General features: G+C 38.2%; 1 protein-coding gene and 1 long non-coding RNA gene across 2 annotated transcripts; one reads left to right on the top strand and one right to left on the bottom strand.

Moving 5' to 3' along the window:
- Nucleotides 1-454: 454 nt before the first annotated feature.
- On the bottom strand, nt 455-24,942 carry LOC110045138 (U3 small nucleolar RNA-associated protein 6 homolog). Its single transcript, XM_020750737.2, has 23 exons — nt 24,439-24,942; nt 23,858-23,942; nt 23,137-23,178; nt 22,370-22,438; nt 22,220-22,240; nt 21,542-21,589; nt 20,453-20,516; nt 19,252-19,370; nt 18,658-18,690; nt 18,437-18,487; nt 17,104-17,185; nt 14,886-14,970; nt 13,633-13,739; nt 13,403-13,474; nt 12,598-12,671; nt 11,904-11,981; nt 11,362-11,488; nt 11,101-11,159; nt 10,493-10,570; nt 9,340-9,446; nt 7,984-8,050; nt 7,400-7,472; nt 455-1,880 (listed from the first exon to the last, which is right to left on the bottom strand). Exons 1-23 carry the CDS (start codon nt 24,528-24,530, stop codon nt 1,723-1,725), a joined length of 1,791 nt encoding a protein of 596 aa, XP_020606396.2. The 5' UTR covers nt 24,531-24,942; the 3' UTR covers nt 455-1,722.
- LOC149112698 (uncharacterized) lies at nt 1,057-6,867 on the top strand. Its single transcript, XR_016207545.1, has 2 exons — nt 1,057-1,140; nt 5,772-6,867. It is a non-coding gene; the product is annotated as an uncharacterized LOC149112698 (long non-coding RNA).
- Nucleotides 24,943-26,404: the final 1,462 nt, after the last annotated feature.

Genomic DNA, 26,404 nt, shown 5'->3' with positions numbered 1-26,404 from the left:
TACAGACAAATCTTCAGATTATTGGAAGTACTCTTTTTGCTCTCATGAAGGAAAAAAAAAATTTTCGTTCCGAAAATTGAGATTCCACTGGATTATGTCGGCTGTAGTTTTAAGTATGACTCCAAACAAATAAAAAACAAAATGGTTTTAGAACACCAAGGGACTATGACGGACTCGAAGGCAACATCCATTTTTTTTGTCTGCCATTACAAAGGGTTTCATTGATTCTCGAGCTAAAGTATTAATGTGACCATGCAACATTTCTAAGCATGGCTCGCCTGTACCTGTTTATTTTCCCCCACTTGTGTTTTCGATCGTCTTGGGCAGCTTGCTGATGACAAGGAAGCTTTGAGCTTTTCGGGCGGATCAACAGTTACCAGGCTCTGCGAGCCATTCAACTGTTTGACCTAGAACCACGAATAACCACACCACCACCAGTCAACGTTGTATGCAATTTGGTATTTCAAAAATAGAACTGTATTTGAGGTTCATTTGCATCGTCCATACATGTTAAAACAGTAACATTTCTGACCTACAGCTGCATGTCACCAAATATTCTCATAATATACAAAATAATAAATGTCTCAGCTGATTATAGAAACTTTTGCTTCGTAATTTTCATATTATATTACACAATGCCACGAAATAAATAAGTAAATTGGATAAAAAGATTTTGAAGAGCTAAACAGTACAAGAATTTTGGACAAGAAGTACTGGATTACGAGGACTGGAGTGGATTATTGTTCATCCAATTTGACTTTGCGACAAAAATCAAGAAATCAAAATTGTCACTATGGTGCAATTTCGATGCATTTTAGTCATCGTCGCTTTCTTTTGCGGCTAATAAGCTCCCGGCCTCGCTTATGAAAACATGATATACCAGCTGGGGGATTGCCCTTTCAATAAAGAGACACTCAAATTATTTAAAAGGTGAAACCTCGAGGAGGTCACGTAAAATCTGATGCAATAACGATGTGAACAACAATAGTGCAGATGAAGACGGATTAGGCACGGCGAACTTGAAAAGTTCAAGCTAAATGTTATAAGATGTCTGAGCTATCAGTGAGTCAGATCATTAGCCTAGAGCTGCAAGATATCCAGCTCAAGGCTTTTGGCTGCCTGTACTTCTGGCTTGTGAAGGTGAGAAACCTTACAATTCTCGCTTTTTTTTTCTGCCACTCTTTTGTACAATGTTAGTTCTGATTGTTTCTTGCTAATTCAAGACTTCAAAACGTAGTTGATGATTTTGTCACCTCAGCTTTGGTAAGTGAGAGAGGACCTCGGTGTCTGTTAAGAAAAAACAATTAAGGAGCTTAAGCAAACCACGACGGCAACGGAACGGCGACAACAACGTCATCAAAATGAGCAGAACAGTGGCTGTGCACGTACGTTGTAAGTCTTTGTACATTTCATAGCCGTCCTCTGCACAACATCGTAAAATGACCAAGTTCTGAGCATTTTGGAGAACGTGGGCCACGATGGCTAATTTTTCGTATTTGCTTCTGAAATTTATCCCTGGCATTCCATATTTAGTTTTAGCAGGTTTTTAGACCGATCGGCCTATTAAACTGATCTAGATAACTATAGCCAGTTCCCGGCTCTCGGTCAGTGGGGACGATCGAAAAAGCGGGCCAGCGACGAGCTGGGTACGGGAGAGAAAAGGAGTGTATAAACCAAATTTTTCCAGACGTCGTCATTGCTTAAGGTCCCTATTATTTAATTTTATATACGACCCGCCTGCAGCAAAGAGTAAAGTCCGACAAATTCCTCCGTAAATTCCCCGTTAAGAGACTTGGTTGCCCGCCAATACAGCTCTCCAGCGGTGTCTAGTTTACCACAAGGATGCTGAAGTTCAAGGCGAATATAGTCCAGCCACAGATCTGGGAGAAATAAGAAACACACAGCGTGTTACAGTAATCATGATTCGCTTCTCTATGGACACGGGACATAATGTCTCTTGGACATTGGTCGGGTGTCATCAGGGCAGGTAAAAAAGCGGGTCCGATCGCCCGGGGCAAGTAGATTTTGCTGTTGGGCAAGTGAAAATAGAAGTTCAGTGGCCCGGTGGGCACATGAAAAATGATAATATTATTAGCCTCAATAGTCTTGCAAGTCTGAATGAAAGTGTCAGCTCGATAAATGAAACTACTTCAAAGCTTAAGACTGTAAGATTAGTTAACCATTAGGTTGAAACCATGGATTAGCTAGGAATCCAAGCATACTTTGTTCACGTTTGTCCTCTGATTTCCATACTGGCCGGCACGTTGGCAAGTAGTATTTAAGTAGGGGCAAGTGAAAACTGAAATTTACTGGCCCACTGGGCAAGTGGATTTCAATTTTTTTTCCTGCCCTGGGTGTCATTCATGTCCTTCCCGAGAGTCTACAAACAGAATCTGCTTCAAATACGGGGTAATGTGGGTACTTTTCACCGCAATTGGATTCACCCGACAATCCCCTGCTTCCATAGGTAGAGCAGACTGGAGAATCCCCGAACGGATTAAACGCTTTCAACATATTAGTCAGACTGTTTACTTCATTATCAAGTAGGAGAAAAAAAAACACCAAAACACATTCCATTGAAATCAGTTGCACATCGTTTCTTAGGTTTCGTATTCGTACAGCAGAGTTACCTCAAATTTTGGAACTGAATTCAAAACAGGGAGCTGATGAACAAGAGTTTAACAGAGCTTTGCATTTCGAACCTGGAACATTAGAACACCGAATAACCTTTTTTGATTCTCTACAGTTTTATTCTTCGTTATCCAATTTTTGCAAAGAACATTCGGAATCCCTTTTTGTTTTACCAAAGAAGCTTAGTTGCGCTTTTTGCAATTCGAATAAAATCTCTTAATACGTGTCAACCATACAAAAATACTAAACCGTCAAAGAAAGAGAATAAATTGTCAAAAAATGGGCGGGGTGACAATGAACTGCATTGAGCTGACCTTGGGGAAAACAAATTGCTAAATTGGACGAAGTCATAGACCAGAAAAAAGAAACTGAAGAAAATTCGCTGAAAGCAGCGCGTCAAAGCGATAGCAGACAACAATACTGTAGATGCACACCTAGGAAAACACGATGAAAGGGGAAAAATAATCATTTCTTACACAAATAACAAAATACTGTCAATGCCTACCAGATTTTTTTCCAGAAAACGCCGGCAAAAACCCCTTTTTTTCCTTACGTAATCGACAACAGGCTCATTCACAAGGATTACACCACAAATCAAAAAAAAAATTCACCGATATCCACAATCGTGTGTAATGATGGCGATTAGAGCCACGCTATTATTTTTGCGTATTAAAAAAAGACGGACAAAGTCTTGAAAGTGTTTGAAGGTAATAGGCTTAACAAAGGCTAAGAAAACAACGGCTCAAACCTGAAACCGCTGAAACGGCAAGACTTGTAAACAAAAACCAGAATGGAGAAAATACTGACTTAAAAAATAAAATGGCGCATATTTTAATCGTTAAATTTACCTCGGGGGCAGTGTGCTAAATTAGCCATTTAAATATGCTCTGACTTCATCGAACGTCTAATGTAATAAAAAAATATATTTGCTGTTTCAAACCTCGATTTGCTCTGTTTCTGGAAATACACTAATAGTTGCTCTAAATGTTTTGAAAGAATGACGTTGTGGAGTATTACTAAAAGCTACGTCGTGAAAGCCATCCAGCCGTTTACGGTGAGCCGATTACAAAATAGGAAAAAAAGAAGCAAAAGGACATAAAAAAAAAAAAAAGACATATTAACTAAATACCTAGAGCAAAAAAGAAAGCGCACTTCTCAGTCACTAAAGTTAAAGGCTAAATGGACAGTTTAACCCCGTGCCAAGCTCCTTTAAATAATTATATCGTTTGCAAATGATTGTTCTAGTTTTTCTAAACCAAATGTGTAACCCATTAGATATTAATTGTTGTTAACCAGAGTTCTACTCGCTTTTAGATTGCGAGCCGTACAAAACACAAGCTAACAGTTCTGTCGCACCGACTCTCTCGTACTCAAAAATCCATACAGCCGCCTTAACTTACGGAAACAGCCAACAAAATGGGTCTAGCAACCATTATTGAACGGCTTAGTACCCCAGATAATCAGTCCTTCTTGAATTCTACGTTTTTGTTTTAGTCCACAACGAAACTAGTCTCGGCATAAAATTCACTCATAGACATAAACAATTTCATGGTTCTAACTCTGATCTTGTTGTGAGCACAAAGGTGATAATTACAGCTGAACTGTTGGACACGGCCGATCCGTGACCTCCTGAAAACTTCCCTTGAATCCATCGAAATCACTTTAATTTACCTCATAGCAATTAACTAAGACCCCTACCGAAAATCCATCTGCTTAACATCCAACATAAAGATCCTTTACATAATAAAACTCCTCCGAATGTTCACCCACTGAGGAGCTTAAATCTAAATTTAGTTCTAAACAAAAATATCCTTTTCATGCGATTGCAAAATCCTTGGTACTTTTGTGTTTTCCCAGGGGGGACTGCTCTACAAAGTTCTATGCGAGAAAGCTCCGCCGCGAAGTCCAACCCCTTACCCTTTTGTATACCGTTTTGAAAGAAAAGGTAACTCTTTCGTATACCTTTAATTGAAAAAAGTACTCCCTTCAGATGCTTTCATAACTGACCCGTATTAAAAATAAATCGCCAAAAAAGGAAGTCGTCTTGTCATTTTTATGTAGTGCCTAATATCTAAAAATGATAAAAGGCGCCGGTTCGAAATATTATAATTAAAGGTCCTTTTAAATAACTAAATGACAGATTTCCCTACCAATTCATATACTTCAACTTGTGAAACCCCTGCCCCGCTTTAATATACCTGAGGCCTGAATACGGCATCCCTTTCGGGCGGAGCCTCCCGTATGGGCCACTATAGGGAATACCGCCCCCAGCCCCTCTGGGTTTCGGGGTATTTTACAGCAACAATGTTTGAGAATTGCTCTGTTAATTCAACGACTGAACAACTGGTTCTGTGTTTCATATCGTTTGATTTGTTTAATAAGTTTTGGCTTTCTTTTCACGAATAATTACTACGAGGAATTCTTGGTGCCACTAAGTTCTTTAGGACGCACAATCCCCGGGCATAATCCTCAGTTTACGTGACGTTATCACAAATCAACCCATCACCTTAAGCTTATCGCATTAGAAATTAAGTTTGTTTTGACTGTGGTATATTTTTGCGGATTTAATTTTTTTCCGATCTGATCTTTCACGATCCGTCATGAAGAAAGAATTCCCAAGTTAAAAAATTGACTGACTGTTGGGTTTTTTCAGTCAAGATTTTTCCACCTAAGCTAACAAGATTAACTCTATGAATACACATTAAATACCATTAAATCTCCTATTGACACTAACAGCGATCCAAAAAAAATGAAACCGTAGAGAAATACGTCAAATGACTGGTGTTTTCACGTGATGATTCATTAAACTTGTTTTCGTCAAAATTACTTTCTCTTCCATGAGATAATGGAATGACTTTAAACAACTTTTCAAAATGCATACATGCACTTTTCGTGCAATTTCGAATGTTTTTCGTTTACTACCATTATTACGGTTAACAATAATATATTTATTCTTGCTTATTCGCGTTCTCCGCGTTACGAGACGAGACAGGAAGCGAGCTCTCGGAGTTGGCGCCTAATCCCGGTTTCCATAAAAAAAAAGTACCACAAAAAATCATATCAAGTCTCTCCTCCTTAATATACACGTAATGCCAAAACGCTGTTACAGTGTACATCTCCCAGCTTTTGTTCTTTTTCAGGTTGACCCAACAACACGCCAGAGCCCTTTTTAACACCTAGGTTTCGTGGGAAGCTATATGAATTGCGTGCCGGTCGTGCCCAAGAACACAACACTTCTGTGTAATGATCAATTCAGTCTGACTTCATAGCCCGAGGCACAAATCGTTTGACCACCGTGCCCTCCTCCGACGAGACAGGAACCCAAAAATGACACATGTACGAAGTCCCACAGTGATTCACGAGACAGCCGGCACAAGCTGTGTATACACCGCACAATACATGCACGTGCAAGACACAAACAAACACCGAGCCAGACAAAAATAAGGTGATGTAAAATATACACGACAAGGACGGAAATTATACAAATGTTTTGACAGAAATATACTGCTGCCATGCTGAGTAAGTTTCACCACAGAAATACCGGGAAAAAACTAGCCTTTAAAGGACAAAACGAAGCGAAAACACGAAGTATTGATGTCATTGGTCACAGCAAATCACTGGGGAAAAAACTAACAAGAAGAAGAACGTTCAAATCCGAGTTTTTTTTTTGGCCTGCGTTTCATTCAGTCAGACAAATTGTGTTACCAACAGTAGACCTCATAAAATGGCACCTGTCAATCACTTTGTTAACCCAGCATGCAGCATTGTGCTGTTAACATCTATTTTTTCACTTACGAACAACACGCATGTGTTATTCTGTATCAGCGATCAAAAGTACAGCGCAAGCGCAGTTCCCGCTAAAACTATCGCTTACAAATACAAGAGTTCTCTCCTTTCAACACATTTATTAGCGCAAGCCTACACAAATGTATTGCACCGAACTTATAACTTTTACAAAGACGTTGTAATAACGGAGGCTTTGGATAAACAATTAAGAAGAAAAATTAGCGACAATAATTTCGAAAGGCGTTTCGATGACTCATTCGGCATCATTTTCAAATTCGTAAAACTACAAGTCAGATTCTTATGAGTTCTTTATATACTGACAATGCGTGTGAAGGTCTCGTTGCATGTGATTAGAAAAACATTACAGCGAAAACAGGCAAGTGGAGAGTAGGTTTCTCTAAGTTGCGACAGAAGACTTGCATCTGACTGAATACATTATTTGTCAGTGGACCATTTTACATTTGTCTGTTCAGTGACCAGGGGCCCGTTTCTCGAAAGCCCCGGAAACTTTTCGGGCCCGGAAAGCCATAACAAAATCTCGAACTTAACGATTACAGAGCTGTTTTGCCCACATAATCTTAATATGAACAGAGGTTCCCTTGATACAAGAAGTTTCAGGCGTATACACTTCTCCGTTTTTAGATACAGATGAACTAAAACTGGCTTTATGGGCCCGAAAAGTTCCCGGGGCTTTCGAGAAACGGGCCCCTGGCCTTTGAATGGCAGCGAGGCTGCAGGTGACCTTGCTTTGTTAAAGACCTCGCTGCTTTTGTTGTGTAAATAAAGTTGTTCTTATGTTAACTACTTGGCATTTAAATGAGAAAAGCAGAGAGGTCTGTATCAAAGCAAGGTCACCTGCAGCCTCGCTTGCATTCATAGGCAAGGTAACTATACACACAACTGTAAAATAGTCTATTTACGTAAGTTTCTAAGCTCTCTCTGTACCCTCCACCCACCCCTCCCCTGCAAACAAAACACTCACCAGGATGAGAAGTCCCAAAATGATCTACAGCTGCCTCGTACAGATCGCGGGCGCGCTTAACACTGGGCTTAACCTGAGTAACCATATAAGGGACAATAGGATTAAAAGTGGTATAAATCATAGCTCCAAATTAGAATGTCCTGTAAAGCGTAACGCTACAAGAATCACATTGCGATGATTTCATTTTACGTTAAAAACAGTTGTGTGTTCACCCACCAAAAAAAATGCCTAAATTAACATGTTTTGTTTCATGGGAAAACATGCTTTATTCTGACTTATTTCGGCAGCTGCATTTGAACGAAAATCAGTTTACTAATGTCCAATCTTTGTTTTGCTTACTACCAGAAGGTTAAAAGCTTCTGTTATTCGGTTTTGTAGTGCGCTCTCTTGTTGGTTACTCCAATTTGCTGTCAATTCAAATTGTAGAGAGACGTATAAGACAGGTTCCACACCAGTCTACTCTTCGCGGTCAACTAAACTCATTCTTTCGGAGTAAGTTAAAGTCCTGGGAACAAGCAGGTTGTATTCATTAGGAAAAATGGGTGTCATTACTAGCTGTATTTTTAGTTTTTTGACCCGCTTACCTGTGTTAGTTCTAAATCAATGCATTTTCGAAAGAAAGAAATGGCAAAAGGTCGTGCTTGAATCAGCCTAAAAGGGAGAAAACGAAAGTCGAAACAAAATCAAGTCAACATTGACATAACCCTTAAGGGCATCAAAACAACCTTTACTACTGAGAGCTACATGTCAGAGTGTTTTCAACACTAGGCGGAAGGCAGTAAAATTTACGGCTTGTACACACTACGTACACAAAGACACAAACCGATATCTTACCTTAGTATTTCGCGTAACTTAATGTAAGTATTGTAAGTAAATATATGTTCTGCAAGTAATACAAGTACTTATTGTAAGTAGAGTCTTGTATTGCTGGTAGTGTAAGTAGCCGGTATTGTAAGTTATTATATTTTCTGCAATGCCAGTATTCAATTGTAATAGAGTATTGTGTTGCCAGCGTAAGTAACACTATTGCTAGTAACGTAAGTATTGTGAAGGTGAATTAATCAACATGACACGAGTGTGGGACAAAGAAAAATTCTGAGTCCCCGACAGGAATCGAACCCATGACCTCCCGAACACCGGGCGGGCGTTCTATCCACTGAGCTACGAGAACTCATGGAGAGCAAGGTCATTTAACTGAGTTCATGTATGATAGGTGTCCTGCATACTGCTAGGATCAACGCTATCGAATTCATCGTGAGTAGTGATAAGTTAATAAAGATGGTGAATTTTAAGCTCGGTAATGAAATGTGAAGGTGAATTAATCAACATGACACGAGCGTGGGACAAAGAAAAATTTTGAGTCCCCGACAGGAATCGAACCCATGACCTCCCGAACACCGGGCGGGCGCTCTATCCACTGAGCTACGAGAACTCATGGAGAGCAAGGTCATGGGTTCGATTCCTGTCGGGGGACTCAGAATTTTTCTTTGTCTCACGCTCGTGTCATGTTGATTAATTCACCTTCACATTTCATTACCGAGCTTAAAATTCACCATCTTTATTAACTTATCACTATTCACGATGAATTCGATAGCGTCGATCCTAGCAGTATGCAGGACACCTATCATACATGAACTCAGTTAAATGACCTTGCTCTCCATGAGTTCTTGTAGCTCAGTGGATAGAGCGCCCGCCCGGTGTTCGGGAGGTCATGGGTTCGATTCCTGTCGGGGACTCAGAATTTTTCTTTGTCCCACGCTCGTGTCATGTTGATTAATTCACCTTCACATTTCATTACCGAGCTTAAAATTCACCATCTTTATTAACTTATAACGTAAGTATTGTTCTGTAAGTCGAGTGTCGTAATAAGACCTGCAATATAACCAATGCAAGTAACTGTATGTTTTGTAAATTAAAATTATTATTAAAAAAATTCTTACCTTTTGTAAAGTTTTCTAGCCTTTTTAATCCCTTTTGTCGTGACTGCCCATTCGACATACTTCTCCTTCAGTGGAGTCCTGATGTCGAGACACGATTCTAACGAAAGCTGAAACAAGACACAAGTATATGAACTATCAGCAAAAGTATGGCCGTCTCTCGACTCTTTATTTTGTGCAAAACGACTACATATGGTAATGGAGAAGCCAGGCAACACAAATCCAAACTACGATAATGATAGACTAGCCAATATCTAATTTCCTACAAGTTAAACGGTAGCCTGCGAAAACTTCCGTCCTCAAGGCTATAGCAAGTTGAGTTCTCTTAGTTCCGTTTACTAAGTTCCAATTGATTTATTCATAAGACTAGTACAAAATGCTTTAGCCAAGCCATAGTTAACTGAGGGAAATGGTTAGGAAACTTAGCAAAGTTCTTTGCTGTATGTTTTTGTTTGTTATTTTGGGGGTGACCCTGCACAAAGCCTGGCAAAATGCAAAAGGTGGTTAGGTATGCTCTTACAACTAACCAAAAGAAGCATTGCGATTATGTAATGCATGCATACTCGACGAGCATAAAACAAAAGATGTGTAGGGTCAAGGACCTCCATAAATCTAGGCCTGTTTGTTAGCTTTTCCCTCTATTAACTATGGCCAAGCAAAACAATTTCACAAAGGGTTTCTTCAAGGGCCGGATTTTACCGGCCTGGTTTAAATCATCTAGAAGAGAGTTTAGTTCAAAGCAATTTGCCCGCCTGTGAAAACCAATTGCCCTCCTATGAAAACGTTAATAAAACTTTGTTACAAAGTACGTTCATTTCGAACAATCACAGAAAAAAGAACCGTGACCTGTTCTGTCGCCCATCTTCTCGATTTAACAGCACCGATCGTACGGTAGCATGTTATTACCTGGACTAACCATATGGTACAACCCTGATACTGTAACAGACAACAAAGCACTGCTCTAGCAATTTATGAACAAGTAGGTCATGTTCGTCTGGAACCAAAACTTTGTCTGCCATTCTTCTGCATGCCCTCGTTCCCAGGCCTCCAAGAGGGAATATGAGAGTGCCTGGGAACGAGGCTGCATCTAATTATATCACGTCAGCCCTAGCCGCAGTACAAACGAACCAAATGACACAACAACAAGTAAACTTACTTCAAAGACCTCTCCTACTTGTCCTGGATTGCTGGCGACACACCAGTCTATCCACTGAGTCCACAGTGACAGTGAGTCCTACAAAACAAGTAGGAAGTAACATCTATAAACTTACCATGTTCACAGGTACATGTAGCAATTTATGCGCAATTTTTTGAACATCACAATATATGACTCTTTTTAATTTCCTAGTAAACAGTAGTCATTCTTGTATTTGGAGTAGTGAAACTGAAGCCCTTGGATGGAATATTTGTCTATTTCAGTTCTCGGGTACCCATATATACACCTGCGTAAAGAGAGGCACTGTGAAAGTAAAGTGTCGCCTCAATTTCAACTCTAAAACGCAATGACCCCAAGTGGCTTTGACTCTGGACGATTCAACTCCGCATCCAGATTCTTCCACGCTTATACATGTGTATGTACCACAAGACTTTTGTCTGTCTTTGTTTATCCTACGTAGCTCGGAGGTTTGAGCAATTTTTTGAGCAATTTTTTAAGCAATTTGAGCGCGAGAGCATAAACCGCCAAGCTACACAAGCTAGTCTTTGTTGGAAGGACCTTTATTACTTTGTAGGCCAAACGATTATTCCAGGCTTGAGTTTTCTTACCTTGGAATCCACGCATTTTAAGGCGTTTGAAAATTCATTATGAATCTTCTCTGGTTTACCTGTGAACGAAAATCAAAGGCAGATCAGCCTTCCAGAAACTTCAGAGAACAGAAGAAGCAGAACAAATAAGGTTGCAAGATGACTAGAGCTGAGGTGTATGTATTACATGTACACATACATTTTTCTGGCTATTAAATTCCTCTCATGGTAAAAATGTATAAATTTAACACGGTTTCAAATGCAGACGTTTGTCATTCTTACCTTGATTAAGGACTTGTAATCTCATATATTCACTCCACAAACTCACTGAGGTTTTAAATGACTGGGTCCCTCTTTTACACACTGACAAGGCCTGTTTCGGCCGTGCAGCTTGAAGCAGAACGCTGACCTACATGTACACCATATGAATGTAAAACACTTGAAAAGTAATAAAGGTATAACGTTCTTATAATTTGTTAAAGTAAGCGAAGTATTCATACCAAGTGTTGCAAACTTTCCTCTCCTTGCGGGAGTGTTCCAGTGAAAATTACTCAAAGGTTAACTCAGTAACCTGGCAGATTATTGCAAAACCTTCAACAATCAATATTTGGTGAGGACCCTTAGAAGTATTTTTTGACCTGCTGCAATTCATTATTATTGACACCTTGTCCTCATAACGTACATGTAACTGTCAGAAAGAGCTAGATTCTAGATATTTATCTAATTTGTACTGCAAGTACATCATTCAGAAATACATACATGTGCAAGTAAACTGGACTAAAAAAATTGAAATGATATGGCTGATTGGTCATTTTGCCACTCACCCATGTTTTATAAAGATCTTCATTAAGAAGTTTGGCTTTTTCTGCTTCTGAAAATAACTGAAAAACATTCTGCACTCTCTGTGGAGCAAAATCATCAAAAAGATATATGTATTAATGAACAGGTCGGAAAAATACATAATAACAAATACATTTAGCATCAACAACTTTATCAGCCGCAGATCCAGGAAGTTCAGAAACAGAAGCAATGTTGGTTGCGACAAGGATGCAAAACCATGACAAAGTGGAAAAAATAAAAGTTTACTGAGGTCTTTGGAGAGACTTGAGCACCAACCCTAAATTTGTCTACATGTATAATACAAAGTTTTTGCAGCAATGGTGCAAAACCATGATGAAGAAAAGTTAAATGTGGCTAAATGTAATTTAGGTTAAGTTAAACACGAAACAAGATTGCTGGCCAGCAGTCTCCCTCAGAGTGAATTTGGGGTGGTCAGGGGATTTGTGCAAGGGCGCCGCAATTTTACAGCTTGGCTTATCCCGCATCCTGCGTTTCCACTGTTTTTTTCAGGGTGACGGCACCATTCCCCGAGCTCATCGATTGTTGATGAGTTTAAAAGGTCTTTGGAGGCACTTGAGCACCAACCCTAAATTTGCCTACACGTACAATACAAAGTTTATTGTTTTAATCCTAAACCAAAAACCACAACATGTAGTTATAGTGTATGTATGAACATACCGTTTTTGCTTGCCCATGGGAGCCGTCAGCCATCAATTCCATACAAGTACTGATATAAAATTGCCACATTTTATCTGTTGGAAGCAACATCAAACGATCGGTTAACCTAATATAATGGCAGCAGTTTCTTTTACGTTCAGTAAGCTTGCTTTATTTCATTAAAACTTTCCCTGCAAGCTGTTAACATGTACTACATGTATGATCGCTGTCGAGAATCTCTAGATAGTACATTTTACACCACATACAGTCAACCCCCCAAACCTGACACCTTAGAAACTACAATTATTTGGTGTTTTTCACTGGCACAAAAGAAACATACACAGCATACAACTGTACCCAGCATACGCGACATTCGCAGATGCAGTAAAATGTTGATAATTCGCACCTTTTGTTATACGATTCCCAACAAAATGTGTTACTTAACAGCACCTCACTCCATCCTGTGTATGTTGCTTTTGCCTATGCTTGTGCACTAGTGAAAGCCAGCCTTAACTGGCGAAGTCTCTAAGTACCAAGATTTTTTTTTCAGTAGTTTGTCTTTGCCAGAACTTCAACTCCTGCAGCAGTGTCTGTAATGGTGAGGTGTCTACTATGCGGGAGTTGACTGCTAGTGACTTACAATCTGCACAGCATAATTATTCTTGCTAGCAAGCCAATCAGCTGCGAACAGGCACTTGGTAATGAAGCTACATGCAATCCGCAGGTGAGGAGAAAACATTAACTGGTCTATAAACCCCTGAGTACCAGACCTGGTTGCCATAGCAAGAGGGTTAAGACATATCAAGGGTAAAGGTGTAACAATCACCTGTTGGGACTTGCTCCACTGCCTGGTGATACAACTTGTTCATTTCTGTCTCAAGCTCACACCACTGATTATCTGCAATGATTTTCAATTTAAAGGAGCAAGGTCAGCTGATTACTAATGAGTATCCATGGTAACATTGATGAAACCCTAGAGGAAGTTGTGCAATGATAGGACGTAATACAACTTTCCGTTATTGGTGGTAACAAATATTTGAGATGAGAATCACAAACCTGTAATTACAGCTGTTCCTTTTTTTACTTGACGGTTGGCTTCATCAATGGCTCGACGAGCCACTAAATTCCAGACCTCCTCAGAGGTAGGAAAGTCTTTTAACAAGCTGTTTAGCATAAAAAGACAATCATACAATGTAAAAGCTACCACTTTTTAAAGACAACCTGTGTAAAGTGAAGTAAACATCTCCCTGATGGAGCTACTGTTGATTTAACTGTTTTATGCCTCTGCAGATGTTGATTTTCAAAGTCCACCTGTGTGAGGTGAATTAAAAATCAGTTCTTCCCGATGGGGCTGTTTTGTGCCCCTTTCACATTCTCATTTTCACAATTTAAATTTTAGATCCCACCACAAAATGATCTGCTCTTTTTTCCTTGTTTCTGACTTGTGGGCTGATTTAGACCAAGTTTACAGTTATACAAAGCTGTAATGTACACATGTACATATATAAAGGTTACTATCCCCTGACAGTAATGAAAAGTTCTCAATCTCACAATCTGCCATCTTGTGGCTGCAAGGGGCAGAATTGTCTCACCAGGGGCAGAATTGTCTCTCTGTAGGGCTAAATTGTCTCACAATCATTATAGCTCCCAACTGTTATTGTACAGTTGCATGTCACACAAATAAACTGGCTAAAATCGGCAGACATTAAACCCACAGAACTCAGACTGAAACAGATATCAGAGAAAAGAAAATCTAAATGCAGTACTGACCGCAGCTGCCAATGAGTACATGCACTGTAATTTTAACATTCTGCAATATTTTGGGCAAGCATTATGTTCCCACACAAACCCTTATTATTTTGAATTTTAAGGAATCATTACATGTATGCTAATTTATATGTACATCGTGAGGTAGCTACACTTGTGATTTGAACATTGATAATAATAAATCATATAAAATAAACTACAATATTTAGACAGGAAGCCGCATCAGCCTTAGCTGATTTTCATGAAGTTCCTTGATCCAGGTCAAATTGAAATAAAAGTCTTGACTTACTAACTCCATGTAGTCAACTAAATGACATTTTTAATTATTAAGATTAGTACAGCTCATTAGTACAGCTCATTTTGGCGAATTGTACAGCACCTAGAGCAGGCATGGATAGCCGCTATATAAATATTTATTATTATTATTATTATTATTATTATTATTAATGGTTATTATAGAAAAGTAATACTGATGAAATAGTCAAGGTGTTAGAGTAGCGATAACAGTGAAAAAAAAGAAGCAGAAACCACGTAGACAGTACCTGTCATACACCATATCAATGCCATCTTTTGTATTTTCAAACAAGCGATAAACTTCAATGAAGGATACTCTAAATTTGATGTCGTCTGGAAAAGTACAATACAGAAAGGTTGCATTTACTTAGATATATTACTTATATTTCGAGAAAATTACATTTTGCCATACCCTTACAGTCAGCCAGGCAAGTGTGAATGGGTAACCATGGACGTACACTGTACACGTATTATTTATTTTTTATTATTATTATTATTTTTTTTTTTTTTACAACTATATATAATTTCTCAAGTTGTGATTTGACATACGGTAGCTGTGTTACAGATGTAGAACATTCAAGACTAATGGCTGACTTAAGATTACTGAAAACAAATACATATATGTTATATGCCAGGTGGGAGGTCCGTATAGTGAAAAACTGTGACCGAGGGCTTGAAAATGCTGCCCGAGGCCGCAGGTCAAAGGCAGCATTTTCAAGCCTGAAGCCTATCCATAACATGTTAATTTTTTTTCCTGCGGTACATTGGTTTTACAGATTACAAATGGGTTTGTTTAAACAGCTCGTATCATTGAATCAGCTTGCACACCGTCTACTAACGATTTGTAAAAAATCTTGGCAGCGAGCAACTCGGATAGTAGACAAAGAAAGATGTATTGAAGAACATATTTTTTTCGAACTACTTTATGTTAGTTGCATTTATTTCACCAATTAAGTTCTCCAAAATTGTTTTCGTGGCATGAAATTTCATGCGAAGTCTTACTACAAAAACAGTTTCTGTCAGTCGTTGCTTTTAATTTCACTTGACATCAGACTTTTCTACCATAAATTGAATAGCAGAAAGTGAAGAAATTTGTTAAGTGTATTCCACAGAAATTCTCCTAAATACAGCAACGATCAGAGAGGCAAACTCAACTGAAATTGACTCAAATTTTATGGCGAGAGAAGCACAGGATTATGCACCATTACAGCGCCAAGCTACAAACAACCAAGCAACTCTCGCAACTTCAAAACACTCAATTGAATTTACTTACAGTAACTTTCCTTTCTATTTTAAATTGAACAGAGATAAACTTACGCTGACTAATCGTCGATGGATGTGTAAAAAAAGGCAAAAGATTGAAAATTGCCACTAACTTTTAGGAGCAAAGTTTAGGCAGCAGGGAAAAAATGTGGCCCGTGGGCCATATCATAAAAGGCTGGACCGGTCACGTGTGTATGATTAGGCAATCAAATTCAAGGATTTAGGATTCCGGCCCGCTCAGATGCTTGAGAAAAAAATAAATGTAAGTATCATCATGACATTACTCATTGACTATTCATTGTAACAATTCTTGACATTTCCATTCAAACAGTTTTGACTAACTATAGAAAGACATTAGCTGTTTGTTTTTCCATCAATTCTAAAATGTTGCAGTGAAGCTGTAAAAAATAATTAATAGTCAATAGATGGATTCAAAGGCTACAACTGTACAATATGCAATTTGCCACACGCAACTGATTGTATTCGAGTATGTACAAACAGGTCAATAATTATTATTGTAACTTCCCAAATGAATCATCATGTGATCTGAATTGGGTAGCAACGAGTATGTAGACACGTGAGACGAATCTGTCTATGGCACCTAGCAACTACATTTGTACATGTAACATTGCTAACAACTTACGGACCAATAAATAGAGGATATTACACGATGGCGAGAAGATATGAATTTTATGTTTTCATGGCAAGAGCAACATCTCACTCGTTTGCTGCTCTCATTCATGAGATATTGTTCTTGCCATGACAACATAAAATTCATATCTTCGAGCTAATGTGTATTGTTCTTTTTATTATATAGACATACTGATGACGGCGTTCTTGACGATTTTCCGAAGATTTCTGACCACTTTCTGAAGATCTCCGAAGATTCTCCAAAACTCATCCAAAGGTCACATGAACATTGCCGAACATTTTCTGGAAGTTTCCAAAGATTGCCGAAGATTACCGAAGATTGCCAAAGACTTTTGAGGAAGACCCGAAGATGTTTCGATGATACACGAACAAATTTAAGAACAATTTAAGAGACAAACTTGATATCAGTGAAATCATTGATATCCTTACTAATGAGGATATGGAAAATATGCCACTCGAGTCCCGGATGTGGTTTTGTATGAATTCTACGAGTGGTGTATTTTCCAGTAAAACACTCATGTCTATATAATAATACTGTGTATGTAACAGCACCTGGTATACTCTGTATTGCCTTTTTGTAAACAATTTCAGGAACTTTTCCTGCCAGAAATTCAGCAGTGACTTGTTCTTCTCCCTGGAAAATTAATGAAAAGAGTACATGTTGACCAGTCAAAAGTTAAGACCACACAATTTGACTCTCGATGCAGTAATCATTTAGTCAGTATGCCCATGGGTGGTTACATGAACACGAGTGTAAGAAAATTAATATGTCTATAGATCATACATAATTAAATTTTAATGGTATTCAAATATTTTTTTACTGCAGTTTAACAAAGATTACAAAACTTTGGCCTCAGGCCCACAATGCTGTACCTGAAAGGATAAACCTACATGTACCTCCTCTGCCCTCCCCCATGATGACTGTTGCTGCATGTACATGTGAAGGTAGATATCACCTAAAGCCTCGAAAAATTATTACAGTCGAACCCCTATTAAGCGGCCACCTATTAACAGCAATCCCTATCAGGGGCCAGTAATCAAAGTTCCAGTGAGGGTTTTTCTATTGTTTTTACCTCTTTTAAGGGCCAACCCCTTTTAAGCAGCCACTATCCATTTCCCTGAGGGTGGCTGTTTAATAGAGGTTGAACTGTAATAAGAATTTTGCCAAAATGCCCAGGAAATGCCTAATTTCAAGCTCAGCACCATTTGATAACCAATACAAATTATCTCTTAATAGAATAAATATACATGTACTGTAGCAGCATGGTTCCCTCTCTCTGGCTTCAATTTGCCAGCTGACAAATATTGATTTCCAAACTACCATTCCCAGTTATGGTAATAAAATCATAACAAGTTTTATGTGTCTCAAGAAACTCTGACATAATTATATAAGTTACATCTGACACTCTCTCAACTTCCAATAATTCTCTTATGAGTGTACTGCTACACATACATACATGCATACATAACTTAATATTTACCCTCAGATTTCAGAGTAGCTTATGCAGCTAATATCTCTGAGCATTTAACCATCAGATAAGAGATAGAGTCCACAACACCGGGAACTACATCCCGTTCTCTTTTTGATCAGTGTGAGGTTTTTTTTACGTTCCACAGAATTAATTATGAAGGGTTGTGAGACGGGGCCTATGGTTTATCGTCCTTATCCGAGAAGACTAGAAAGTCTAACCATTTGCAGATGTCATTACAGAGACAACACTTTCTCCTCAATTATTTAAAGACCCTGAGTGTTGGTCCGGCCGGGGTTTAAACCCACGACCTCCCGTACACTTCCAGTGCTCTACCACTGAGCTAACCGGTCGGCGTTTTGCTGTCAGCCGGTCGGCAGACTGCTGTCTATGAGATGGATAGCAATGGTACATACCTGTTCCTCATCTGTTGCACTCAATCCAAGAATTTTCCTTCTATTATGAATCTAACAAAGAAAAAAAAAATAACAGCAAAGTGCATGAGCCAGGGACAGCCACATTTAAGATCTCCTTACTGTATGACTGGATGTGCATTAACTGCTTACAATGTACATTGTATTACAAGTAAACAGCTTAAAGATTAAAGCTATTAAATAAATCATAATGTCAGACTTACTTTTTCAACATGAAGGAGTTCCATTCTGAAATACTGCAGAAAACAAGCACGTAATAAAAAAAGAGACCACTGGCATGCATCATACAATGTAAAACATGTACATGTACATGTACATGTACTGTAGTCACTTTACTGTAATATGGCACTTTGAGTTTTATTTGCCATTTGTTCTGATTATATTATGAATATGGGACAAGTCACAATAACACATCCACTAAACTGACTTAAAAAATTCAGAAGAAAAACAAGTAAACATGTGAATGCACGAACCCTATGAAGTCAAATTTTGGGGGGTTGCAACTCCCTCAACCCCTTCCCCGGATCTCCCTCTGGTACATTAATTATGGCATAACTATTTAAATCAATCTGTTCCTCAGGACAGACAAAAGACAACTGTAAAATATTTTGAGTCAAAATTGCTCTACATGACTGTACAGCTGTGTCTCAATTAAACTATTTACCTGTTTTAAAAAACAGATGTCTAACTTGACAGCCCACCTTTACATTACAGGTGCATGTTGTACAGGTACTGTACTCTGACATTTTTTTTTTTTTTGCACATAAATATTGTACTTGTGTTCAATGTAGTATTACCTCCAACCAAAGCTTCTGTGAAGAAGGATTAACCCTCAGTCCTTTCTGTAATAACGATCTACTGTTAGGAATGTTCTTGTTTTCTTCAAACTCCCATTTTGCTGCCATAATCCAGAGGTCTGAAATCAGGACAAACAAAACTCTCATGTGATGTGAAGTTTATATGAGATAATTCATATATGAACTGTGGTTGTAGATGAAAGTGAAGAATGATCATCGCAGTAAATTTTCCAATTTAAGCATATAAACTTCACATCATTTCACTACTCACGGAAGATATGAACTCAATAAATTGACCTCGCTCCCAATGTGTGGCTTCATAGCTTGGTTGGTAGAGCATCACACTGGTATCGCAGAGGTCACGGGTTCAAGTCCCGTTGAAGCCCTGATTTTTTCAGGCTTCTTCTTTCCAATTGCTTAAATTGGAAAATTTACTGCGATGATCATTCTTCACTTTCATCTACAACCGCAGTTCATATATGAATTATTTCATATAAACTTTACATCATTTCACTACTCACGGGAAGATATGAACCCAATAAATTGACCTCGCTCCCAATGTGTGGCTTCATAGCTCAGTTGGTAGAGCATCGCACCGGTATCGCGGAGGTCACGGGTTCGAATCCCGTAGAAGCCCTGATTTTTTCAGGCTTCTCCTTTCCAATTGCTTAAATTGGAAAATTTACTCCAATGATCATTCTTCACTTTCAAAACTCTCATGTCATACTCAGGAAATTTGAAATACTGTGCACTGGTCTTCCAAAGTGTTTGGTAACCATGAGAAATTTTCAAACAAAAGGTTTGCACAAATTTCAAAAACTTCAATCTGATTTTCAGGCAGTACAGGTCATGGCCAGAAGCATTTAGCAATAGAAAAAATCAGTGACCCTTGGACACCTTGTGAAATTGAAAATCTTCCCAGTGATTTTATAGTAAAGCTAGCCATACATGTATAATATACTGCCCTAAAATACAGCAAGATATTAGAGAAGAAAAGAGAAATTATACACCAAAAAGTACGCCATCTGTGTTTTTATCCCCATTCTCATTACAAGTGTTATCAAAATGATACGTTTAGAAAAAAAAAATGGCTGTCTTTTATTTGCCAGTATCCACTAATAAAGAACAGTCTTATACATGTAACTAGTGAATACAGTGCACATATATCAAATGTTGTATAGCACTATAAGCAATGTCATACTTGGTTTGTTTGGATGATACTGCAAAACTCTGGCAAAAACTTTTCCAAGAATCCTTACACTCCCCTAAGAACAAGAGACAGTAAATATTTGTATAATTGTCAATTTGAATAACAGTAAGTAGCTGAAATTAAAGTACAAGTACTTGACTGTTCGATTGTATATCTGACACAGATGTGCATGCAATGCGACTCAAAAGACTGATTAAATTTATTTATAACAACTGAAAGTTATTTGCATCGAAAATATCTACATATAGGGTGCCAGCAAGGGAGAACTTAATCCTCATGAACGTATGAACAAAGCCTGAAATCAAAATTAAATTAGAAACAGCCCTAAGAAAATAGGGAGGCGCGGTGGCCTCATGGTTAGTGCGCTCGTTCCCGGAGCGAGCGGTCCGGGTTCGAGCCCTGGCTGGGGACACTGTGTTGTGTTCTTAGGCAAGACACTTAACTCTCACAGTGCCTCTCTCCACTCAGGAGTATAAATGGGTACTGGCGAATTGTTGGGGACACCTAACAAATTGCGGGGGAGTGACCTGCGATGGACTAGCATCCCGTCCAGGGGGAGTAGAAATACTCCTAGCCGCTTCATGCTACAGAAACCGGGATAAGCTCTGGTATCTATGAGCCATTCGGCTCCAAGGCTTCACTTCACTTCTAAGAAAATATGCACGCTGACTGGTTAAAAATCGTGTTTCTATAACACGATGGAAACACAGAACTAGCACGAGCTGTTGACATGATGATGGCGCAAGCAAAGAGAATTTACATTTTGATGATCAAAGTAAACAAGCTGTTTTTCTTTTTTTGTCGCGGTGTTTTCTAGAAGAAATATAAAACATGTTCTCCACGTTTCTATTGAGTTATAGAAACACTCATGAAAGTTTGGGAGAACTCAAAAAAGCTGTGGAAACACTTGCCTGCGGCTCATGCTCCCACAGCATTTCTCGTTCTCCCAAACTTCCACTCACCCTACATGTATAACTCGATAGAAACATGGTACATGTTTTCTATTTCTTTAATAATATAATATTATCTAGATTACAAAACAAACAAAATAACACATACTACATGTAATTAAATTCCTACCATGTGTTTACAGAACTCAATGTACTGAATCCAGAGTTTGATGTCCCCCTAGGATCAAAAAGAAAAACAATACAATTTCATATAATTATGTACATTTTTGTATGATCTGTGAAAATCTACATGTACTTTATGTAACAATTTAAGTTCCCACTAACCATTTGTTAGGCTACTTAGATAGAGGAATTAAAACATATTAAAGTAAGTTAAGCTCTCAGGAGCCAACAAGTTATCAGTTAAGTTACTAGACCAGTCAGTATCAGTGAATAAGTCAGTTGTAGACCTGCGAAGAAATGTAGATGGAACATTGGAAGCATGATTGTCAAAATGTGGCACTTTTTTTTTTAATTTATTTACTCTGTCATATTACAATACAATTACAGAATATTTACGTTACAAAACTTACAGTTTACAACACAATACTAAAATCGACTTATACTTTGCTAAATTCCGAGTTTACAATTATCACTTACAAAATGTTATTTTACATAAATGTAACCTACTTACAGTACTCTACTTACTACATACGACATTACCTACAGTACTTCCAAAACCTTGCATAAAATTACTGAGTTACACAAAATATGCTTTATTACTAACATATATCACTTACAACACATTACATCACCTCGTGTAAGTAAGAAATATAATGTATTGTAAGTAAGTAAATATGGCACTTACCAAAAATTTCTTCAAGGCATTCTGCAAGGAAAAACAGTAAAGTGAATTATAGAACACATAATAACATATACAATGTATATAGCAATGAAAACAAGCATTAGCCATGAGGCAAATTCATCTCCCTTGATTTACCGGTAAACTTAAACTTACCTGAAAAAGACTGTGCATTCTTCTCAATACCGCATGCTCTCCATGTAAATTCCGTTTAATACCAAGTCTCTGAAATATAACATTTAAAATGAAATACACCATGCACATGTATTATCTGATAGAAACATACTGACACTAAACAGGAATACAGCACTTGTACATAATCATAATTCCTTGTGTGTAGACTATGAGTAGTCCCTCTTTCGCTTAGTCCATTGTGCGTAACGCAAAAGAAAACCGCGAGAAAAAAATGGCCACACAAAATCCTGGGGGCGAGGAGCGTGCGAAAGGAGGGACTACCGCCTAAGCCCTAGAGTTTGAATTATGCATTGCTCTCACAACGCAAAAATATGATTGGCTTATGTTAGGAGCGTTGACAACGTGTTGTACTTCTCGCGGTTTTCTTTCGCATTACGCACGACGGACTAAGCGAAAGAGGGATTACTCGTAGTCTACCCTGTGTGACACAACTTCTACATTGTACTTTAGCACCCATACCCAAAAAAGAACATAAAAAGCTTATACATGTCGGTAGAAATGATCCATGGAAGAGAGCTGTATTATATACACGTGTGCTACAAAACATTACCATCAACTGGGGAATATTTGCAAGAAAACAAGTATATATAATATGCAACTACAAGTATATAAAAACAAATTCAGTCCTCTATCCTCAAACCTTGAATGCAGCCACACATGTATACATATGTTTGCAACAAACTGCAAATAAAAGTGTAATTCATATGTTATGCAACTTAGGTTCTCACCAACTTTCTTTTCTTCTTCAGCAAATCCAGGTTAATCTCATACTATAATGAACAGAAAACAAAACCAGCAAAAGAATACTTAATAACTAAGACACTTTGTCAGAAATTACAACTCTAACTTGAAAGTAAGGGACGCTGAGGCTATATTCATTTATTATGTTTCTAGTTTCATCATCAGTAGCATGGCAACATAGCTGCTTAATATATTCTAAAGATCTGAAGATTTTTGAAGTTATTACTGGTAGTACTTATTGTGTATGCACACTACAGTAACCTTGATACACTTTAGTTTGATTATTTTAATATTTGCATTATGTACTGCAGATAGAAGAATCTCTAGCCACTTCATGCTATGACTGTAGAAACTAAGATACATGTTAGAGCCAGTTCTAAGACTGTCATCAAAGGCCCTAACCGGTAACTCCTTATTATGGCTGAGTATACGTGATGGGCCCTTGATGTTACAGTTGAACTTGACTGTTGGTGATGCAATATTCACCACTAAAGTAACAGGGTAGTTACAGTATACATGTATGAGTATGAAGATCAAGGCAAGGGGTGACTCAAAACATAACGACAGTCCTTGGGCTGTGGACCAACTTGGCCCAGGTACAGACATGCATTTAAATCAGAGTAAATGAAATCTATTGGTTTACAGCAAAAGAAATATCAGTCAGACCACCACATAAAATGTCTATACAACATGGAATCTACATAATACCTGCATGTATCTTAGAAAATCTGTCTTCTGGACAATCCTCTTCTGCAAGCGGTATTCAAACTCTCTTCTCTTTCGAATGATAGTCCTGTATAGTGATATTATCGTAGCAAAATGGTTTACCTAAGTCCTCAGTGTTTTTATAAAGATTTAAATTTTACAGTATAGCCAGGTTGGGAATCTGTAGCTCTATCTCGTCTTATCTGCAGCATAAGACGATCATATTGTCTATGCAAGTGCTTGTTACACTGTTTAATTAAGTTGAACCATGATATATTGACTCGCTGATTTCAACCGATGAAGATGCTGAAACCCAAAGGGTGACTGAAATCATGCAAGTCATACTAAAGCAGACTAAAAGACAACAACAGTAGCCTTACAATGTAATAATTATTTATAAGCTTTATAAGCTTATAAAAAGCTAATATATTAAGCTTAGTAAACAACGACACAAACTTCAAACCCTCGCTTACTTTGTCTCTACTTTTGGGAAAGACAAACTTTACTTGTATTGCAAAAACAACGCTTTCAAATTATGCAGTAATGGCGTTATTCGATTCAAATAAACATGTTAAATTCCTCACCTGATTTCATCGCTTGAAAACACTCCCATCCGCTCCAATTCCTCCAGTTCAGGCAACATGCCCTCCAGATTTTGATGAACATATTCTGCCATCGTGAAACTCTCGTGCAACAAGAAGCACAACTCTAAATTCTAGGAGTAAAGATCTGAACCAAACTTCTCACTTCGTCCACCATGTGTAATTCCTACACTTTTCTTTGAGACACCGCTGACAAGCATATGATTTTTGTTATCATCTTATATGAAGCGGTAGGCGCCGACTAGGAAAATCAAGGCACTAACTGACTGCTGGCGCATCCTTGATGGACACAGCGTGCCGCAACAATTTTGCGTTTTTTTGCGGTTTTTTCCACGTTCCGCAAATAAAAGTTCCCGCATAAATTTTCTTCAAAAACTTTTACTCCACAGTCGAACCTCCCGTAAGCGCTTACGAGAACTTAGACTATATTGGGTCAAAATTTTACCTCATTAGCTTATAGTAACTGCAGAGGCTTATTCATAAAAAAAAAAAGTCAATTTCGAGAAAAAAGGTATTTCCTATTGAGAAATTTCCGTCTCTTGAACTATCCGAAAGCGATAATAACAACACATTATTACAACACATTATTATCCAATTTCTGCTCTATTATCTGTCAGATCTGTAAAGTGGTCGCTTACGTGAGGTTAAAAATTTCAAACTATTAGCTCTGAAAGTGGTCGCGGTCGCTTACGAGAGGTGGTCACTTACAAGAGGTTCCAAATATAGCGATTTGACTTGGAAACTTTTGGTACTTTGGAAAACTGGTCGCTGAGGAGAGGTGGTGAAAACTTTTGGTATTTTAGAAAACTGGTCGCTGAAGAGAGGTGGTCGCTTACGAGAGGTGGTCGCAACCGGAAGTTCGACTGTACACACATCACATGTAAGAAATTTTTTCGGGAGAACATTTTTGAGGGAACTTTTTCTTTTGCGGAAACTTTTTGCGGATGGTGGAAAAAAACCGCAAAAATTATATCCCACCAAAATTACAAACAAAACGTTCAAAATAAAACGATGAAATTTCCCTTGGTAAAGTTAAGGTGAAGCTGCTAAAAAGAAATCGTTTGCGCACGGTAACCTGAAATTGAAGAAAACAACAAAAAAACTAATATTGTAGCTGAAAAGAGCAGGTCAGGTTGTTTCGAAGTTTTCCTGGTTGCCAAGAATTCTTTTTTGTGAAGTTTCCGGTCTCGTTCAATTGTACTTGTGGCCTGAACTGACAATTTACATAAGAAAAAATTAGAGAACTGCGAGGCTACAAGCCGAGTCTAATTTAGTAGTCAGAGCAATGAAGGCGTATTAATTACCTGTTTTGTTAATTAGTCTATCTTGCGCATGAAACTGTCTAAATTGCTTGTTCATATGCACAATATCGAAATTAAATATTGATTTGGACAGTTTGCAAAATCAGCAGATCGCGATAATTGTGCTCGGTTGTATTATTTATTTGTGCAGAAATTTTAAAAAAAACATCCTACGCTTATTGGAGAGCCATAACTTTCGTATGTGGTATTTTATCATTATTTGGTGTGGTTTCGTCATTATGTGTTGTAGTTACTTCATCATGTTGTGTGGTCTCCTCATTATGTGTTGTAGTTACTCCATTATGTTTTGTGGTTTCTTCATTATGTCTTGTAATGTAGTCCTGACGTGGTGCGTTTTTATCATGATGTGGTGTAATAACTTCATTACGTGGTGTGGTTTTATCGTGATGTATCGAGGTTGTTAAGTTATGTTTTGTGTTCTTGTCATGATGTAATGTGGTTACGCTGTTATGTTGTCTGTTATCTTCGCTTTGTAGTTTGATCATTACGTGATGTGGATCCGTCTTTATGTCTTTGTTATGGCTTCACTCGCTATCACGAACTGGTGAAACCGGTTTTTAGACAGGTCCCAGTTCCTTCTCTTCCCCGGCGTTAAAGACAACAAAATGGCGGGAACAAGCAACGAC

Source organism: Orbicella faveolata, unplaced genomic scaffold (genome assembly GCF_042242905.1).
Source record: "Orbicella faveolata isolate gen_17 unplaced genomic scaffold, um_ofav_v1 contig_2, whole genome shotgun sequence".
NCBI classification, from domain to species: domain Eukaryota; kingdom Metazoa; phylum Cnidaria; class Anthozoa; order Scleractinia; family Merulinidae; genus Orbicella; species Orbicella faveolata.
The sequence above is the reverse complement of the archived record's forward strand: the minus strand, read 5'-3'. Positions and strand labels throughout refer to the sequence as shown.